Below are 20,526 nucleotides of genomic sequence, written 5' to 3' on the forward strand. Positions count from 1 at the left end.
GCTCATTGTGTGCACGCTTAATGAGCAATGTGCAATCATGTCCACGTCATGTGCATTCCACTCGAAATATTAGCAAATGTCATGTTCACCTTTGGCATTATCATACTTTAGAGAATATAAAGTCTCCCAAGGAAACATTCCTTTCCGCCAAGAAGAGGTTCCTCCACATGGAACCCAATTCCAAATTGCTTCTTAATCAACAGAAAGAAACAAGGAAAGGATCATAGAAATATAATGAAGGCACGTAGGAATCAAGAAAAGATCTCACAATCTCGACTTTTGGTACATATAGAATAAAATTACTACTCACACTTGAAACGTGTAACAATTCTTCTACTTGTACCAATGTGCCATTTTCCCTAATCCTTACCCACCAGACAACATCTAACTCGAGCATTGAGTAGGCTATATAGAAACCATAATTTAGACATGTTGGCCTTAGAGCATGATGATGTATTCTTGCAATTCAACAAAAAAATCTGCTTAAAATGATCAAAGAAAATAGAAAATCGAAAATCAAATATTAGAAATCAAATGTGTTGCCAAATAAACAGTAACCTCAATTCTTGGGCTGTGAATTGGCATGTTAATTCTCTGAAATTTTGACTGTGGGCCCATCATCGATATCCCTTCTTCTCCTTGATATTACCTCAGACGCCCAAGATCGTCCCAGCTCGGTCTGAAACTTCCCTACGTGCTTAATGGAATAAGTAGGGTTCTACAAGTGGAATAAGAAATGACCAACACAAGAAACCCAGGACTAATTTAAATTAATTTTGAAATGTACAGTTTACTACTTAAGAACAGAAAGATGGCTTACTTTGGTAACTAGTATGGGGTTTACATAAATGTCACTTGATTTGTCAAAAAGAAAAGAAAAAAAGAAACATATTTAGTATGTCGACCGATAATGGGGTTGGCCCCATTGGGGTCTAAATCGTATGGTTTAGATCACAATAGCTGAATAGACAGACAGGAAAGGCTGGACAAGAACAAGTATTCGTGTTCGTTATACCTCTTTTATGAGATACTACTTTTACACAAAACAGCATTGATCATTTAATTTGTCAAAAGAAATAAATTAGCAAAGAAGTGACTTAGTGTGTGTTTGGCATGTCCTTTAAATTGCTTATTGGGATAAGAAGTGCTTTTGACCAACCAAAAGTATCCAAATTTTCGATACTTAAAAGTGGTTCAGAAGCTTCCAAAAATAGATAAAAAAGCAGCTAGAGCACTTTTAGAGTAAGGATTACACAAATTTTCAAGTGCTTATAAAATAAATGTTTCACTTCAAAACACTTTTTTTAAAAAAACATGCCAAACATACACCAAATAAAAGACCAAAGAAGAGAAATAAATGTACCCGCAGTTGACCGAAAAAACTCATCCAAATCCTTTCCTTGTTCTGCACACAGACAAATAACTTGGATTACCATCATCAGTTGTAGTACTTGGCGTAGTAAAAGATTTTAATAAGACGAGTTATTTAAGACAAGAATGAACTAATGACCCTACTGAAAGTTTCAGGGGAAATATTAATTCCAAGAATTAAGTCAGTCCAGTTGGAAGGTACAAAAAAAGTTAAAACCAGAGGGTCATCTGAAAGATGCTGTGAAACCAAGATTAGAAGGTTTAGATGCATCAGCCACCTGTCTGTGATATTAGCATGTGACATTCTTCAGAACATAAATGAAAGAAACAAAAATATTGTGAAGACTGAAATATTTGTGATACTCATTTACTGATTATGGTGGGTAAGAAATTTATTGGCCGGTGAAGGTACAAGTTTTTTTTTTTTTTTTTTTTTTCTTAGAAACAATTTTATTGATGTTTGAAATTTACAAAAAGGATGTGTTTTCCATGATATTTTAAAAAAACCTTTCCAATTTACAATGAGGGAGGTATGACTATAGGAAGCAAAAATATTAAACAATTTAACCCAGATATAGCGTGGTAAACAATATTGTCGAAGAGCATAGTATAAGCTTGTGCCTTCTGTGTGAATACTCTTTAATTTCTCTCTTTTCACATATCCAAAAGAAAGTCATAATGAGATTTTTCCATAGCAAGACTTTTGCATTCTTGAAGGGGTGGTATGTCAAGGCCATGTCCAATAAATCTATTACCTTCCTGAGAAAAGTGAGATGTCATCCGTAGCTATTGAAGATCCTTTTCAGAAATTTTAAGCGCATGTGCATGGCATAAATGAATGGTTTTGTGATTTCTTATCTTTCTTGCATAGTGGGCAGCAACTTTGGAACTAGAGTCATATAGGCATTCTTTTTTTTCTTTTTTTTTTTTTTTTAGATTTTCAATCGTGCTAATGGTTTTATGCGTTATTTCAAAACAAGAACTTCGTCCTTTTAAGGTAATTTCCTTTCCATACTGTCTTTGCTAGCGTGAAGTTTATTGCATCTACTTCTTTCCCTATGTTCATCATCAAAGATTTTGTAGAGAAGACCCCGTCATGGCTAGAAAGCAATGTCAATGAATCTACTTCTTTAGACAATGCAACTGAGGCGAGGTCAAGTCTTAATTCATCTCATTTCGTAGTTTCGTTATCCTTTAGGTTCCTACCAAGCCTTAGGTCCTAGAATTTGTTGACATCATTGCATATTTATTGGATCGTGACCATTTTGCTATGAGAGAGTCTATACAGAAGTGGATACCGCAAGACTAGCATGATGTTTCCAATCGAGGGATCGGTCCAAAAGATGTGCTTCCTCCATCACCCACCCTATGGCAAATTCGGCTAGTGATGGGGTTTTGGTGTTTTTCCATGGCCCCTTTTTAGAAGAAGAAGGGGATCAATTTGTATATGATGTAGGAGTATATTTGACATTTATAAGTTTTCTTCACAATGCGCTTTCTTCGTGATTATATCTCCATATCCATTTGGCGAGAAGATCTTTATTCTTCTCCTTTATCGAAAATAGACCAAGTCCTACCTTTTCTGCTAGGAGGTTTATGGTATTCCATCGGATAAGGTGTGGACCATCTTTCCACAAATAGTTTTTGATCTTTCTATATTCGTAGCCACTTTTTTGTGGAATTTCAAATAGAGACATATAATAAGTGGAGAGGTTGGACAACGTGGCTTGTATTAGGGAGAGCCTTCTCCCTTTAGAAGTGTAGCATGATGACCATGTGGATAATCTTATTTCTATATTTTAAATAATGGTTTTCCAGAATGAGAAGGATTGTGGTCCCTTTTAAGGGTAATTCTAGATACATATTCGTTCATTAACCCATTTTACAGCCGTATCTCCTGCAAGGTCATTGATAATTTTTGTGCTAACATATAGCCCATAATCTTTATTTTTTTGGAGATATTTTGTCCGGAGAAACTTTTAAGGTTTTTACTGTCTCAATCATGTTTTTTTGGAGGAGACATCTGACAAATCAGAGAAGGAGAAACTTTTAAGGTTTTTACTGTCTCAATCATATTTTTTTTGGAGGAGACATCTGACAAATCAGAGAAGAAGATTGCATTGTCTGCAGATTGAAGGTGGTTGATGCTTAAGTCTTCGCTTCCAACTTAAAAGCCCTTTATTTACCCTTTGTATTCGGCCTTTCTATACTTCAAAGAACAAAACAAAACGTCCAATTGATCTTACTAAGATTCTTGTTAGTTTCACAAATGTAGGAAAGAAAATCTGCTTTTCTCCTTTTTTCATGTTATTCTTGATGGATGCAGTTTATGAGATGAACCAGCTATAAATATGAAGGGAAAAGAGCACAAAATCATCCTCTTAATTTACCCAACTTTCAGTGGTTAAGCAAGTTTCTTAAATGAATTATGTTTCAATTATGTATCACTAAGTTTCCACGATACATACTTGCAAGCATTTAAACTAATCATGGCCCTCGCCAATAGGATTTAAAGACTTCAACAAACCGCTGTTACTTTGCATACAAATGTCATAACAAAATTTGTAGTTTCCTCTCATATTTAACCTTTCAAATTTGACATATACTATCCATTAAAGAAAGCAGCTGCTTTTGAGAAATATGTCAAACAAGAAAAAATGTGTTAATAGATGTCAGGAAAAGAAGACTAACCACTTTCATATTCCAAAGCTTGAAGAATCATCTCCACCTGTAGAAAACCATGAAAAAGTAAATAAAGGTTAACCGTGATGAGCATCAAACAAGAACTTCTTTGCTATCAAGCGTAATTATCAAATACGCCTACCATGTGTACTTCCTCGTCACACTGTTAAATACATTTCAACGATCCTCACGTGGGAAAATAAAAATATCTTATCGTACCCTATTTCTCTCGCAAAATTTTTCATGAACCAACAACTGCCACAGCTGCCAGCTACATTTTTTTATCCATTATAGGCTATGAGCTAACTTCACAGTCTACTGCCAATAATAATCAGCTAAGGTAGATGAGAATTTATTTATCTTAGCATTTCCATTTTTAGAATTTATATATTGATAAATAATTTTGATTATAAATGATATAATTATTGTGTCGAACGCATATAGCATATGTGCAAGATGCTTGTTTGAAAGAACAACAGAAAAAAAAAACATCATTGGTGTCAAGAAGAGAAAAAACATAGCAAGTATTAAGCATCGAGCTTACTTTCGTAACTTTCTAAGCTTACGTAGCTGACCTTATCAAGATCCTTCACAATTTTAGCTTCTGGTGAACTGTTATTTTCATACTCCATCCACAATTCACCTATTTCCTTGGCTGCAATTTTCACACATATTTTTATAAGAAAAAAGGTGTTGACAGACAAACCATGATGCATGCAGGAAAAATGTATCCTGACCCCTAGAATCTCAAAATAAATGACTGAATGGCATACCTCTTGAACCACCAAGCACTTTGCACATGTGGTCTAATGCTTCTTGTTCTCGTCTACTCTTTTCCAACTTTGAAACCCCATCAAATGGGGTAATGTCACCAACAATTGCTGTTCAAATGATATGCAAGTCATTGAAATTTTTTATTTAATAGCAGCACTCCCAACAATTCAAGATGAATATGGTTGGATGCCTACATAGATTGACTTCTAATCCTTTTCAAGGCTATATATTTATCTCGCCTTTCAATGTTACACTTTTGGAGAAATTATCAAACTAGAAGAAATAAAATTGGAGTTCAAAGAAAAATTAATCCCAAGAACATGAAGTTTGTTTCAGACAAATATCTAGGCAATATTGATATCGTTCTAATCCAACATTAGACAAAAGATGTTATCGCTGTCTCTTGTAAGGCTAATTAAGTCCAAATGACATTGAAACATAAAACAATAAAGGAAGGACAAGAAATTATAACTCACCTTCTGCAATGTCATGTACAATTGCCATTTTTATACACCTGAAGATATACATAAATATAGCATCAAAACACCTTCCACACAACAGTACAAGGGGCCGAAAACAATGACAATGATGAAGAGTGAAACATAATCATAAGAGCTGATCATAAAATGTTAGGAATAACAAACTTGTCTCTATCGATGCCCGGAATATCCGAACTAATGAGCGCCATTACTCCCATTCGGTACATATGATCTGCTATGGATTCGGGATCCTTGACTCTTCTACGAACCCAGCCAGTTCTTTTCGTAGTCTAATTCAGATTGAAATAAAATGGCATGATCAAACAACACTTGAAAACTGGAAAATAAATAACATAAACCAGATTTCCGTTTAGTTTATTGACAATCAAGCTATAAATGAATAGGAGAAATACAGACCCCAACCTTTAAACAGGAAAATGGGAATGAACATCATCCATTACTCGAGAAATACAGAAAAATCGACAATACTCGCCCTAGATATTCATCCAAACACAGAGCAAAGAAACCATAGATAAATTGGTTAATGCTTTAAATCCATCAAACAACTTGAAACTCTGGTTCCATTTTTGTATCCCTTTCCCTCACATTTCTAGCGAGGAAACCACCCATCAAACAACTTGAAACTAGAAAATGCATTGTTTGAATGGCAGCATTTAAGGTTACCTTGAGGCGCTGACAGAGGGTGAGAAAATCAATAGCCGAAGAAGCTGAAGCTGCTATGTCGGAGGAAGGAGGAGGGTTAAGAGCAGCGCCGCCGTCGACGGGCGTCGAGGAGGAAGGAGCTTCTTCAGTTGCCATAAACGAAGGAGAGCACAAGAGAGTTAAGCTCTCGAGTTTAAAAGAAATTTAAAATAGTTAATTTGGTTGGTTGGTTCGTCCCGATCATACATTTTCAACCGTGCGGCGTCGTGATTTTGACACACTCATTACAAGCTTTAAGGGAAATCTAAGTCCTATATTCATTTTCCGTCTGTCTTTGTGGATTTGTCGAACCTTATGTGAGGTTTGTCTTCACCAACAGAACACGACTCATGTGGAATCCAAGTTGGTTCAGCTACATACGTGCGCCCGTGCATACATGTTCAATCGTTTGCTGACTCTGTTTGACTTGACTCTATACTAAGTCAAGTCATCCGACTTGACCTTGTCTCTACTAGGCCCACAGTCTCTCCTGTGCGGGTGAGTCTCAATTATGTCATCTAGATTCCCAATCACATGATCTTCATGTCATGATACCATCTCAAGTCCTAAGATATCATCGATCATCGTAGCTTACTCAGACATGTCCATCGAAAACGGTCCCATGTATTGTTCATCTTATCGGGATCTCCCGAATATCTATCTATCCGAATTCTATCGAGGTATTGGACAATCTCATGTCCGTGTCATATCATTTATGGGACTCTATACCAAATAGCGAGTGCATAACCAACCTTCGACAAATGGGGTGGGGCGCAATGTCGACACTGTCTTTAAAAAATTCATTTCAAAGGAAGTCGTCCGAGACACTCGTCTTGTAACGCTCGCTCTCATTGTGCCGTAGAGTAGCTCGGTGGTAACGGGTGCATTTCCCATCCTTTTAGAGTAGACAGTAAATTGGGCTTAACTCAGCCCAATATACTATTAAAGAACACGGCCCAGAAAAATAACCGGGTTGAGATTCTTCACGGTTTACGGTCCATGGGGCCGACCGGACATGGCGTATTTTTCATTCACGAGGAATATTCTTCAAGGAAAGCCGATTACGGTTTTTCGCGGGAAGAACCGGGTGGATTTAGCGAGGGATTTCACTTACATTGATGATATTGTGAAAGGGTGTTTGGGGTCGTTGGATACATCAGGGAAGAGCACCGGTTCAGGTGGGAAGAAAACCGGACCGGCGGCGTATAGGATATTCAACTTGGGGAATACATCGCCGGTGACGGTGCCGACGTTGGTGAGTATATTGGAGAGGCATTTGAAGGTGAAGGCGAAGAAAAATGTGGTGGAAATGCCTGGAAACGGCGACGTTCCGTTTACTCATGCGAATATTAGTTCGGCTCGGAAGGAACTCGGGTATAAACCGACCACGGATTTGCAGACCGGGTTGAAGAAGTTCGTCAGATGGTATTTATCGTATTATGGCTATAATCACGGAAAACCTGTAAATTAAACATTTTAAAAAGGGGAATTTTATTTTACTTTTTTTTTTAAATTTAATATAATTAATTTTCTCTCTGTCTTATAAGTATTTTAGGAATGAGATAACCCTAAAAGATAGATTTTTTTTTGTTTTTTTAATTTCGTAAAAAAATAATAAAAAAAAAAAATTAAAGATGAGCTTTCTCTGTATTCTTCTTTTTCTGTGTTTTTTTTTTTTTCTTTTTGTGTAAAGGAAAAGAAAGATGTTGAAGTTTGGTAATGGCGATCATTTCTTGATTTCTCTTTTTATTTTTATTTTTTAATTTAAATTTTGTTTTTGACGTGGAGTGTACGCGCCTGAGGGCGCGTGGGAATAGGTGAGGGGTTTAAGTGGGCCTAGCCGACAATATTTATATTCATAAGAAGAGACAGCTAAGAGAAGAGGGACGAGAAAGGAATTTATTTATTTATTTATTTATTTGCGACGACGGAGAACCGTAATATACGGTAAGAAGTGGGGCCCACCCACCACTGACTTTCGCAGAAATAAAGGCGTACGGTAGCCGTTGGATTCGGCTGCCGGGAAAAGAAAGTTAAAAATCATTCAGAGGTGGTGATTTTTCCAGCTGGCAAAAGTGGTCCCCACACGCCACGATAATTTGTTTCCTTTTGCCGACAAAGTATTTCGGTTTTTTTTTTTACAATTTTATTCTTTGCTTATATACCCTCACAGATTCTGAAATTTATTCCTACTCCAAATTTTAATTATTTTTTTTTATAATTAATATGAAATTAATTATCATATTATTTCAAATTAATTTTTTTTAGTTCGATAGTTTAATATATTAATATAATAAATATATTTTAATCGGTTGAACTATCCTCAAATTGATTTGCTATTATTTTATAATAAATAAATAAATTTCTACAATTAATTTGAATTTGATTATTAAAATTTATTAAATATCACATAATAATAATTATCATGATATCTACTAAGCTCGACGACTTTCAACAACATTGGTATGAAATTAGTTATCCAATCATAAATTTTAATTTTTTCCAACTATATTAGCTCAAACAAATCAATTTCTTCAACGAGACGCGTCAATTTTTAAAATAGAGTAATTAAATCCATTTGAAGCTCTATCTTATCCATTATCCATAAATATGGTGTCTTGTTGTTCGAACTCTTTTATTCTACATTGATTAGTCTTTATCTATTTGAAAATTGTAACGTGGCAGAGACAGTGACAGTGAATATAATCCCGTCTTTGGTCTCATTTATCTAACGGATAAAAAAATGTTCCCCATTACTTCCCCAATTTTACGTCTAAATGGGAAATTTCCTTTCGAGTCTAGCTCTACAAGTAAAATAGACATCTCTGGTTGAGATTGAATTCTTCGGGACTTGATGGAATTTTCAAGTTCTTCCTATTTAACGTGAAACTGATCAATCGAGCCGAACAAATGTGAATCCCTTTTTTACCCTCATCCAAACTTTATTCAAAATTTGTGTATGAAAAAGCTTGTATGAGAGCATATGTTCCAATTTAAAGTAGTAACCATCAAGATGGCTTTTCATAAAAGAGAAAATTATGTCAAAATTTTTCATCATTATCCTTTCATTTAATTTGAAATATTTTATTTAAAAAAATACAATTAATAAATAATAGCTTTTATTTAAAAAATATTTTAACCTTCCGTGTCCACTTTTAAGTAATTATTAATTAGTGAGAGGCTTATTAAATAATAACTTATAATTATAATTATTATTTTCAACTCAATTATTAGTGTTTTGCTTCCCACGCTTCAATATTTAATAATTATAATTATATATATATATATATAAAAGAAGTTTAAATTAAGCAAGAATTATTAATTTCCTTTTAAAATTCCACAAATTTAGAACCACCGACAGTTGTTTAATGACCATTTTCAGCAGCAAACACGTGGAGCATTTTCATTGGTTAAATAAAGTTGAAAAATTAGAGAGAGATTTTTGACGAAAATGGACAAAGCATGATCCGTATTTTTTTTAATATATATATATATATATATTTTTTTTTTTCATTTTCGTTTTTTCTTGAAATTAATGTAACGCTTATTGAATTGTTAAATAAAATTCAATTAGTTAATTATATATATATATATATATATAGTACACGGTATGTGTACTCCTTGCACGATGCAGACCTCAGTCATTGGCCAATAAATCAAGGATCAATTGACTTCAGTACTTCTTCTCAGTTTCTACTCGAGTACCCTCCTCGTTAGTCGTCACTCAGTACAACATAATACAGTCTTCGTATAGTACAGTTGACGACTCCACATCCACATCCTCCATACAATACATTCTTCAATCTTTAGTTGGCAACTTGTCCTCGCATAGTGGCTCTCTTCAGTTGGTGCCTTCCTTCCACGGTTATCCTCCTCGCACTAGGGGTGTACATCCTCGACTAGTGCATCAAAGCCTGTATCTCAGTTCTTCTTCCTTCAACAGTTATCCTTCTCGCAATGCACTCTAAAGGTTGAGTTGAGTCGTATTTATTATTTAATAAGGATTGTTTGAGTTGAAAAAAGTATACAACCCGAACAACTAGGCTAGGTCAAAAAAATGTTCTAACCCGACCTAGTCCAACCTACTAACACCTCTGTAGATTATGACTTTCTAAATATATGTTATACCTTATTTAATTAAAATTAATGTTACCTTATGATTTAATAGTGTGTATATATAATTAAATATTAAACTTTTATTTAAATCTAATACATTTAACCATTTTTAGAATAAAACTATTTAATAGGAGTTATTAATATATATATATATATATATATATAATTATAATACGACAAAGTTGTCACGGGCACGACGTGATGGGCCGGTTTCCTTAGAATGAAAAACGTGTGTGGGCCCCACCTCTATCTTTTGTTATTTTGAAACGTGGCATTTATCGGTCGATTTTATTGTCGTTATATATTATATAATTCCAATAAATATTTTTTTATTTAACCAATGAGTGGAGGACGTGTGGGGATGGAAAAAAACTTTATTTAATTTTTTTAATAAGAGAAAAAAAAAGGGAAAATAATATTTATGGAATAAAATTTGAAATTTATGCTTTAAAAAAGAATCTAAAATCTAAACTTAATATTTTAAAATCAACCATAGTCAAAATTATGTTTGTTATTAATTAATATAATACGAAACATAATTTGATAGTTCATACTTAAATAATAGAACGGATAAAAAATATTGGGTGCAGGTTAAATAATTTAGAGTACTCGTTGTACAAAAAAAAAGTTTGAATAAAACATTTTAAAATATTAGTCCTTATCGAAAAAGTCTCATTGCCTTTTTAGTTCGTATTTTTTCTTTTTCAAATATTATTATGTTATATTGAAGATATATATATATATATATATATATATATATATAATTAAAGTTTACGACAAGAACTTAAGAGAGTTTTAATTCAATAACTCGAACAACCTGACTACCCAACCCAAACCGTAAAGGTTAGGTTGAACTAGTTTTTTACCTCATCAATTTGGGTGGGATTGAATTTTTGGAGTCGGAAAAATTCAGTTTGGATCGACTAATTTTGAGTTGGTCCAAAAAATTCTCCCAATCCAACTTGTATACACCCGAGCTTCTATAATTGTTATGAAGATGAAGATCACTTGATGTGATGTATTATAACTTATGAATGTTTGATATTTGAGTTTTATGAAATCTTAGTTATTAATATGACGTGTATTGTAGATACATAGAAGGTTTAAAAATAAGTAAGAAAAATTGAACTACTCGACTACCAAACCCCAACCCAACCTGAAAATAGAGGGTCGGGTTGTGAGTATTCAGTTCATGCAGGTAGCCAACCCAACTCATGTACACCACTACAAGAACGTCGCCAAACGACCGATATAAAAAAATTGAAAAGACTTAAAAGCATAAAGGTTCAAGACAACAAATCCTATCTTATAAAATAGGATTATCCTTTTAGTTTAGGTATAGTTGAGATTAGAATAAGCCAAAGTCCCTTATAAAATGACCTTTGGCAATAGGTGAACTCTCTCTTTGCTTGAAATTGTAACAATGTCTTCTATTGGAGATCTATTCATCTAGTTTATAAAAGTACTAAGAACAATATATATTGGTATTCTAAAGCATTGTAGTAGGTAAAATCATCCATCTTTATGCTACATACTCAAACTCAAACGTGTACCTCGAAGAACTTTAAATAGGGTTAGGCTCACGAAGCCGAACACGCCCTAAAATCAATTCAAACTCAAACGTCCCTAATCAATCCAAGTATAACCTCTTTGGTAACGGTTTAAGCTCACCGCTAGCATATATTATCCTCTTTGGGCTTTTCCTTCTAGGCTTCCCCTCAAGGTTTTAAAACGTGTCTGCTAGGGAGAGGTTTCCACGTCCTGGTAAAGAATGCTCCGTTTCCCTCTCCAAACAATGTAGGATCTTACATCCTCTCTCTTCCCTTTGCTCATTGTNCCCTGGTAAAGAATGCTCCGTTTCCCTCTCCAACCAATGTAGGATCTTACATCCTCTCTCTTCCCTTTGCTCGTTGTGTGCACGCTTAATGAGCAATGTGCAATCATGTCCACGTCATGTGCATTCCACTCGAAATATTAGCAAATGTCATGTTCACCTTTGGCATTATCATACTTTAGAGAATATAAAGTCTCCCAAGGAAACATTCCTTTCCGCCAAGAAGAGGTTCCTCCACATGGAACCCAATTCCAAATTGCTTCTTAATCAACAGAAAGAAACAAGGAAAGGATCATAGAAATATAATGAAGGCACGTAGGAATCAAGAAAAGATCTCACAATCTCGACTTTTGGTACATATAGAATAAAATTACTACTCACACTTGAAACGTGTAACAATTCTTCTACTTGTACCAATGTGCCATTTTCCCTAATCCTTACCCACCAGACAACATCTAACTCGAGCATTGAGTAGGCTATATAGAAACCATAATTTAGACATGTTGGCCTTAGAGCATGATGATGTATTCTTGCAATTCAACAAAAAAATCTGCTTAAAATGATCAAAGAAAATAGAAAATCGAAAATCAAATATTAGAAATCAAATGTGTTGCCAAATAAACAGTAACCTCAATTCTTGGGCTGTGAATTGGCATGTTAATTCTCTGAAATTTTGACTGTGGGCCCATCATCGATATCCCTTCTTCTCCTTGATATTACCTCAGACGCCCAAGATCGTCCCAGCTCGGTCTGAAACTTCCCTACGTGCTTAATGGAATAAGTAGGGTTCTACAAGTGGAATAAGAAATGACCAACACAAGAAACCCAGGACTAATTTAAATTAATTTTGAAATGTACAGTTTACTACTTAAGAACAGAAAGATGGCTTACTTTGGTAACTAGTATGGGGTTTACATAAATGTCACTTGATTTGTCAAAAAGAAAAGAAAAAAAGAAACATATTTAGTATGTCGACCGATAATGGGGTTGGCCCCATTGGGGTCTAAATCGTATGGTTTAGATCACAATAGCTGAATAGACAGACAGGAAAGGCTGGACAAGAACAAGTATTCGTGTTCGTTATACCTCTTTTATGAGATACTACTTTTACACAAAACAGCATTGATCATTTAATTTGTCAAAAGAAATAAATTAGCAAAGAAGTGACTTAGTGTGTGTTTGGCATGTCCTTTAAATTGCTTATTGGGATAAGAAGTGCTTTTGACCAACCAAAAGTATCCAAATTTTCGATACTTAAAAGTGGTTCAGAAGCTTCCAAAAATAGATAAAAAAGCAGCTAGAGCACTTTTAGAGTAAGGATTACACAAATTTTCAAGTGCTTATAAAATAAATGTTTCACTTCAAAACACTTTTTTTAAAAAAACATGCCAAACATACACCAAATAAAAGACCAAAGAAGAGAAATAAATGTACCCGCAGTTGACCGAAAAAACTCATCCAAATCCTTTCCTTGTTCTGCACACAGACAAATAACTTGGATTACCATCATCAGTTGTAGTACTTGGCGTAGTAAAAGATTTTAATAAGACGAGTTATTTAAGACAAGAATGAACTAATGACCCTACTGAAAGTTTCAGGGGAAATATTAATTCCAAGAATTAAGTCAGTCCAGTTGGAAGGTACAAAAAAAGTTAAAACCAGAGGGTCATCTGAAAGATGCTGTGAAACCAAGATTAGAAGGTTTAGATGCATCAGCCACCTGTCTGTGATATTAGCATGTGACATTCTTCAGAACATAAATGAAAGAAACAAAAATATTGTGAAGACTGAAATATTTGTGATACTCATTTACTGATTATGGTGGGTAAGAAATTTATTGGCCGGTGAAGGTACAAGTTTTTTTTTTTTTTTTTCTTTTTCTTAGAAACAATTTTATTGATGTTTGAAATTTACAAAAAGGATGTGTTTTCCATGATATTTTAAAAAAACCTTTCCAATTTACAATGAGGGAGGTATGACTATAGGAAGCAAAAATATTAAACAATTTAACCCAGATATAGCGTGGTAAACAATATTGTCGAAGAGCATAGTATAAGCTTGTGCCTTCTGTGTGAATACTCTTTAATTTCTCTCTTTTCACATATCCAAAAGAAAGTCATAATGAGATTTTTCCATAGCAAGACTTTTGCATTCTTGAAGGGGTGGTATGTCAAGGCCATGTCCAATAAATCTATTACCTTCCTGAGAAAAGTGAGATGTCATCCGTAGCTATTGAAGATCCTTTTCAGAAATTTTAAGCGCATGTGCATGGCATAAATGAATGGTTTTGTGATTTCTTATCTTTCTTGCATAGTGGGCAGCAACTTTGGAACTAGAGTCATATAGGCATTCTTTTTTTTCTTTTTTTTTTTTTTTGTAGATTTTCAATCGTGCTAATGGTTTTATGCGTTATTTCAAAACAAGAACTTCGTCCTTTTAAGGTAATTTCCTTTCCATACTGTCTTTGCTAGCGTGAAGTTTATTGCATCTACTTCTTTCCCTATGTTCATCATCAAAGATTTTGTAGAGAAGACCCCGTCATGGCTAGAAAGCAATGTCAATGAATCTACTTCTTTAGACAATGCAACTGAGGCGAGGTCAAGTCTTAATTCATCTCATTTCGTAGTTTCGTTATCCTTTAGGTTCCTACCAAGCCTTAGGTCCTAGAATTTGTTGACATCATTGCATATTTATTGGATCGTGACCATTTTGCTATGAGAGAGTCTATACAGAAGTGGATACCGCAAGACTAGCATGATGTTTCCAATCGAGGGATCGGTCCAAAAGATGTGCTTCCTCCATCACCCACCCTATGGCAAATTCGGCTAGTGATGGGGTTTTGGTGTTTTTCCATGGCCCCTTTTTAGAAGAAGAAGGGGATCAATTTGTATATGATGTAGGAGTATATTTGACATTTATAAGTTTTCTTCACAATGCGCTTTCTTCGTGATTATATCTCCATATCCATTTGGCGAGAAGATCTTTATTCTTCTCCTTTATCGAAAATAGACCAAGTCCTACCTTTTCTGCTAGGAGGTTTATGGTATTCCATCGGATAAGGTGTGGACCATCTTTCCACAAATAGTTTTTGATCTTTCTATATTCGTAGCCACTTTTTTGTGGAATTTCAAATAGAGACATATAATAAGTGGAGAGGTTGGACAACGTGGCTTGTATTAGGGAGAGCCTTCTCCCTTTAGAAGTGTAGCATGATGACCATGTGGATAATCTTATTTCTATATTTTAAATAATGGTTTTCCAGAATGAGAAGGATTGTGGTCCCTTTTAAGGGTAATTCTAGATACATATTCGTTCATTAACCCATTTTACAGCCGTATCTCCTGCAAGGTCATTGATAATTTTTGTGCTAACATATAGCCCATAATCTTTATTTTTTTGGAGATATTTTGTCCGGAGAAACTTTTAAGGTTTTTACTGTCTCAATCATGTTTTTTTGGAGGAGACATCTGACAAATCAGAGAAGGAGAAACTTTTAAGGTTTTTACTGTCTCAATCATATTTTTTTTGGAGGAGACATCTGACAAATCAGAGAAGAAGATTGCATTGTCTGCAGATTGAAGGTGGTTGATGCTTAAGTCTTCGCTTCCAACTTAAAAGCCCTTTATTTACCCTTTGTATTCGGCCTTTCTATACTTCAAAGAACAAAACAAAACGTCCAATTGATCTTACTAAGATTCTTGTTAGTTTCACAAATGTAGGAAAGAAAATCTGCTTTTCTCCTTTTTTCATGTTATTCTTGATGGATGCAGTTTATGAGATGAACCAGCTATAAATATGAAGGGAAAAGAGCACAAAATCATCCTCTTAATTTACCCAACTTTCAGTGGTTAAGCAAGTTTCTTAAATGAATTATGTTTCAATTATGTATCACTAAGTTTCCACGATACATACTTGCAAGCATTTAAACTAATCATGGCCCTCGCCAATAGGATTTAAAGACTTCAACAAACCGCTGTTACTTTGCATACAAATGTCATAACAAAATTTGTAGTTTCCTCTCATATTTAACCTTTCAAATTTGACATATACTATCCATTAAAGAAAGCAGCTGCTTTTGAGAAATATGTCAAACAAGAAAAAATGTGTTAATAGATGTCAGGAAAAGAAGACTAACCACTTTCATATTCCAAAGCTTGAAGAATCATCTCCACCTGTAGAAAACCATGAAAAAGTAAATAAAGGTTAACCGTGATGAGCATCAAACAAGAACTTCTTTGCTATCAAGCGTAATTATCAAATACGCCTACCATGTGTACTTCCTCGTCACACTGTTAAATACATTTCAACGATCCTCACGTGGGAAAATAAAAATATCTTATCGTACCCTATTTCTCTCGCAAAATTTTTCATGAACCAACAACTGCCACAGCTGCCAGCTACATTTTTTTATCCATTATAGGCTATGAGCTAACTTCACAGTCTACTGCCAATAATAATCAGCTAAGGTAGATGAGAATTTATTTATCTTAGCATTTCCATTTTTAGAATTTATATATTGATAAATAATTTTGATTATAAATGATATAATTATTGTGTCGAACGCATATAGCATATGTGCAAGATGCTTGTTTGAAAGAACAACAGAAAAAAAAAACATCATTGGTGTCAAGAAGAGAAAAAACATAGCAAGTATTAAGCATCGAGCTTACTTTCGTAACTTTCTAAGCTTACGTAGCTGACCTTATCAAGATCCTTCACAATTTTAGCTTCTGGTGAACTGTTATTTTCATACTCCATCCACAATTCACCTATTTCCTTGGCTGCAATTTTCACACATATTTTTATAAGAAAAAAGGTGTTGACAGACAAACCATGATGCATGCAGGAAAAATGTATCCTGACCCCTAGAATCTCAAAATAAATGACTGAATGGCATACCTCTTGAACCACCAAGCACTTTGCACATGTGGTCTAATGCTTCTTGTTCTCGTCTACTCTTTTCCAACTTTGAAACCCCATCAAATGGGGTAATGTCACCAACAATTGCTGTTCAAATGATATGCAAGTCATTGAAATTTTTTATTTAATAGCAGCACTCCCAACAATTCAAGATGAATATGGTTGGATGCCTACATAGATTGACTTCTAATCCTTTTCAAGGCTATATATTTATCTCGCCTTTCAATGTTACACTTTTGGAGAAATTATCAAACTAGAAGAAATAAAATTGGAGTTCAAAGAAAAATTAATCCCAAGAACATGAAGTTTGTTTCAGACAAATATCTAGGCAATATTGATATCGTTCTAATCCAACATTAGACAAAAGATGTTATCGCTGTCTCTTGTAAGGCTAATTAAGTCCAAATGACATTGAAACATAAAACAATAAAGGAAGGACAAGAAATTATAACTCACCTTCTGCAATGTCATGTACAATTGCCATTTTTATACACCTGAAGATATACATAAATATAGCATCAAAACACCTTCCACACAACAGTACAAGGGGCCGAAAACAATGACAATGATGAAGAGTGAAACATAATCATAAGAGCTGATCATAAAATGTTAGGAATAACAAACTTGTCTCTATCGATGCCCGGAATATCCGAACTAATGAGCGCCATTACTCCCATTCGGTACATATGATCTGCTATGGATTCGGGATCCTTGACTCTTCTACGAACCCAGCCAGTTCTTTTCGTAGTCTAATTCAGATTGAAATAAAATGGCATGATCAAACAACACTTGAAAACTGGAAAATAAATAACATAAACCAGATTTCCGTTTAGTTTATTGACAATCAAGCTATAAATGAATAGGAGAAATACAGACCCCAACCTTTAAACAGGAAAATGGGAATGAACATCATCCATTACTCGAGAAATACAGAAAAATCGACAATACTCGCCCTAGATATTTCATCCATTACTCGAGAAATACAGAAAAATCGACAATACTCGCCCTAGATATTCATCCAAACACAGAGCAAAGAAACCATAGATAAATTGGTTAATGCTTTAAATCCATCAAACAACTTGAAACTCTGGTTCCATTTTTGTATCCCTTTCCCTCACATTTCTAGCGAGGAAACCACCCATCAAACAACTTGAAACTAGAAAATGCATTGTTTGAATGGCAGCATTTAAGGTTACCTTGAGGCGCTGACAGAGGGTGAGAAAATCAATAGCCGAAGAAGCTGAAGCTGCTATGTCGGAGGAAGGAGGAGGGTTAAGAGCAGCGCCGCCGTCGACGGGCGTCGAGGAGGAAGGAGCTTCTTCAGTTGCCATAAACGAAGGAGAGCACAAGAGAGTTAAGCTCTCGAGTTTAAAAGAAATTTAAAATAGTTAATTTGGTTGGTTGGTTTGTCCCGAGTGCAACAAGGAGTGAGATCATACATTTTCAACCGTGCGGCGTCATGATTTTGACACACTCATTACAAGCTTTAACGGAAATCCAAGTCCCATATACATTTTCTATCCGTCTTTGTGGATTTGTTGAACCTTACGTGAGGTTTGTCTTCACCAACAGAACACAGCTCGTGTAGAATTCAAGCTGGTTCGGCTACATACGTGCGCCCGTGCATACATGTTCAATCGTTTGTGACTCTGTTTGACTTGACTCTATACTAAGTCAAGTCATCCCGACTTGACCTTGTCTCTACTATGCCCATGGTCTCTCTTGTGCACGCGAGTCTCAATTATGTCATCTAGATTCCCAATCACATGATCTTCATGTCATGATACCATCTCAAGTCCTAGGATATCATCGATCATCGTAGCTTACTCAGACATGTTCATCGAAAACGGTCCCATGTATTGTTCATCTCATCGGGATCTCCCGAATATCCATCTATCCGATTTCTATCGAGGTATTGGACCATCTCATGTCCGTGTCGTATCATTTATGGACTCTATACCAAATAGCGAGTGCACAACCAACCTTCGACAAATGGGGTGGGGCGCAATGTCAACACTGTCTTTAAAAAATTCATTTCAAAGGAAGTCGTCCGAGACACTCGTCTTGTAACGCTCGCTCTCATTGTGCCATAGAGTAGCTCGGTGGTAACGGGTGCATTTCCCATCCTTGTAGAGTAGACAGTAAATTGGGCCTAACTCAGCCCAATATACTATTAAAGAACACGGCCCAGAAAAAGTAAAATTGGGCCTAACTCAGCCCAATATTATGAAGAACACTGAAAGGCCCAAAGTCCAAAAAGAATCTATAAAGAGGCTTCTGGAATGAAATTGTCTTCGTTTCTTGCAACAAATTTATAAACGCAGAGTCTCGTCTTCTCTCCCTAAAACCCAGAATCTGAGAACCAAATCGTTCCAAAATCTTAGAATTTTGTTGATTCGTGGGTGANTGACAATGATGAAGAGTGAAACATAATCATAAGAGCTGATCATAAAATGTTAGGAATAACAAACTTGTCTCTATCGATGCCCGGAATATCCGAACTAATGAGCGCCATTACTCCCATTCGGTACATATGATCTGCTATGGATTCGGGATCCTTGACTCTTCTACGAACCCAGCCAGTTCTTTTCGTAGTCTAATTCAGATTGAAATAAAATGGCATGATCAAACAACACTTGAAAACTGGAAAATAAATAACATAAACCAGATTTCCGTTTAGTTTATTGACAATCAAGCTATAAATGAATAGGAGAAATACAGACCCCAACCTTTAAACAGGAAAATGGGAATGAACATCATCCATTACTCGAGAAATACAGAAAAATCGACAATACTCGCCCTAGATATTTCATCCATTACTCGAGAAATACAGAAAAATCGACAATACTCGCCCTAGATATTCATCCAAACACAGAGCAAAGAAACCATAGATAAATTGGTTAATGCTTTAAATCCATCAAACAACTTGAAACTCTGGTTCCATTTTTGTATCCCTTTCCCTCACATTTCTAGCGAGGAAACCACCCATCAAACAACTTGAAACTAGAAAATGCATTGTTTGAATGGCAGCATTTAAGGTTACCTTGAGGCGCTGACAGAGGGTGAGAAAATCAATAGCCGAAGAAGCTGAAGCTGCTATGTCGGAGGAAGGAGGAGGGTTAAGAGCAGCGCCGCCGTCGACGGGCGTCGAGGAGGAAGGAGCTTCTTCAGTTGCCATAAACGAAGGAGAGCACAAGAGAGTTAAGCTCTCGAGTTTAAAAGAAATTTAAAATAGTTAATTTGGTTGGTTGGTTTGTCCCGAGTGCAACAAGGAGTGAGATCATACATTTTCAACCGTGCGGCGTCATGATTTTGACACACTCATTACAAGCTTTAACGGAAATCCAAGTCCCATATACATTTTCTATCCGTCTTTGTGGATTTGTTGAACCTTACGTGAGGTTTGTCTTCACCAACAGAACACAGCTCGTGTAGAATTCAAGCTGGTTCGGCTACATACGTGCGCCCGTGCATACATGTTCAATCGTTTGTGACTCTGTTTGACTTGACTCTATACTAAGTCAAGTCATCCCGACTTGACCTTGTCTCTACTATGCCCATGGTCTCTCTTGTGCACGCGAGTCTCAATTATGTCATCTAGATTCCCAATCACATGATCTTCATGTCATGATACCATCTCAAGTCCTA

The 20,526-nt window shown here is 35.4% G+C and overlaps 3 protein-coding genes across 6 annotated transcripts; 1 reads left to right on the forward strand and 2 right to left on the reverse strand.

Annotated features, from left to right (window-relative positions):
- Positions 1–232: 232 nt before the first annotated feature.
- LOC111784878 (HD domain-containing protein 2-like) lies at positions 233–6,130 on the reverse strand. Of its 2 annotated transcripts, none has more exons than XM_023665421.1 (8): positions 5,991–6,130; positions 5,472–5,596; positions 5,304–5,341; positions 4,827–4,934; positions 4,629–4,708; positions 4,063–4,099; positions 1,364–1,405; positions 233–679 (listed from the first exon to the last, which is right to left on the reverse strand). In XM_023665421.1, exons 1-8 carry the CDS (start codon positions 6,123–6,125, stop codon positions 651–653), a joined length of 594 nt encoding a protein of 197 aa, XP_023521189.1. In that variant the 5' UTR covers positions 6,126–6,130; the 3' UTR covers positions 233–650. The 2 variants fall into 2 exon arrangements, with proteins under 2 accessions (XP_023521189.1, XP_023521188.1); XM_023665420.1 differs by having other exon boundaries at positions 233–690.
- Positions 6,131–6,784: 654 nt separating this feature from the next.
- Positions 6,785–7,544, forward strand: LOC111784877 (UDP-glucuronate 4-epimerase 1-like). Its single transcript, XM_023665419.1, has 2 exons — positions 6,785–6,843; positions 6,957–7,544. Exons 1-2 carry the CDS (start codon positions 6,785–6,787, stop codon positions 7,477–7,479), a joined length of 582 nt encoding a protein of 193 aa, XP_023521187.1. The 3' UTR covers positions 7,480–7,544.
- Positions 7,545–12,276: 4,732 nt separating this feature from the next.
- Positions 12,277–20,093, reverse strand: LOC111784879 (HD domain-containing protein 2-like). 3 transcript variants are annotated; one of them, XM_023665424.1, is made up of 8 exons: positions 18,075–18,214; positions 17,503–17,627; positions 17,335–17,372; positions 16,858–16,965; positions 16,660–16,739; positions 16,094–16,130; positions 13,393–13,434; positions 12,277–12,708 (listed from the first exon to the last, which is right to left on the reverse strand). In XM_023665424.1, the coding sequence occupies exons 1-8, from the start codon at positions 18,207–18,209 to the stop codon at positions 12,680–12,682; spliced, it is 594 nt and encodes a 197-aa protein (XP_023521192.1). In that variant the 5' UTR covers positions 18,210–18,214; the 3' UTR covers positions 12,277–12,679. The 3 variants fall into 3 exon arrangements, with proteins under 3 accessions (XP_023521192.1, XP_023521191.1, XP_023521190.1); XM_023665423.1 differs by lacking the exons at positions 17,503–17,627; positions 18,075–18,214 and adding exons at positions 19,350–19,474; positions 19,922–20,093 and having other exon boundaries at positions 12,281–12,719; XM_023665422.1 differs by having other exon boundaries at positions 12,281–12,719.
- Between the last annotated feature and the right edge of the window lie 433 nt (positions 20,094–20,526).

The sequence above is a fragment of the Cucurbita pepo genome, unplaced genomic scaffold, assembly GCF_002806865.2.
Source record: "Cucurbita pepo subsp. pepo cultivar mu-cu-16 unplaced genomic scaffold, ASM280686v2 Cp4.1_scaffold000289, whole genome shotgun sequence".
NCBI lineage: Eukaryota > Viridiplantae > Streptophyta > Magnoliopsida > Cucurbitales > Cucurbitaceae > Cucurbita > Cucurbita pepo.

Bases quoted from the DNA above. Each gene is read 5' to 3' on its own strand.
- LOC111784879 (XM_023665423.1), bottom strand. From the start codon at position 20,056: ATGGCAACTGAAGAAGCTCCTTCCTCCTCGACGCCCGTCGACGGCGGC. The intron at 17,373-19,349 runs GTTTGTTATTCC...GTATATCTTCAG, and splicing joins CCGGGCATCGATAGAGACAA to GTGTATAAAAATGGCAATTG. The intron at 16,131-16,659 runs GTCAGCTACGTA...GGTTTTCTACAG, and splicing joins TTGTGAAGGATCTTGATAAG to GTGGAGATGATTCTTCAAGC.
- LOC111784878 (XM_023665420.1), bottom strand. From the start codon at position 6,125: ATGGCAACTGAAGAAGCTCCTTCCTCCTCGACGCCCGTCGACGGCGGC. The intron at 4,709-4,826 runs GTATGCCATTCA...TGAAAATTGCAG, and splicing joins AGTGCTTGGTGGTTCAAGAG to CCAAGGAAATAGGTGAATTG. The intron at 4,100-4,628 runs GTCAGCTACGTA...GGTTTTCTACAG, and splicing joins TTGTGAAGGATCTTGATAAG to GTGGAGATGATTCTTCAAGC.
- LOC111784877 (XM_023665419.1), top strand. From the start codon at position 6,785: ATGTCGACACTGTCTTTAAAAAATTCATTTCAAAGGAAGTCGTCCGAG. The intron at 6,844-6,956 runs GTAACGCTCGCT...ATACTATTAAAG, and splicing joins TCGTCCGAGACACTCGTCTT to AACACGGCCCAGAAAAATAA.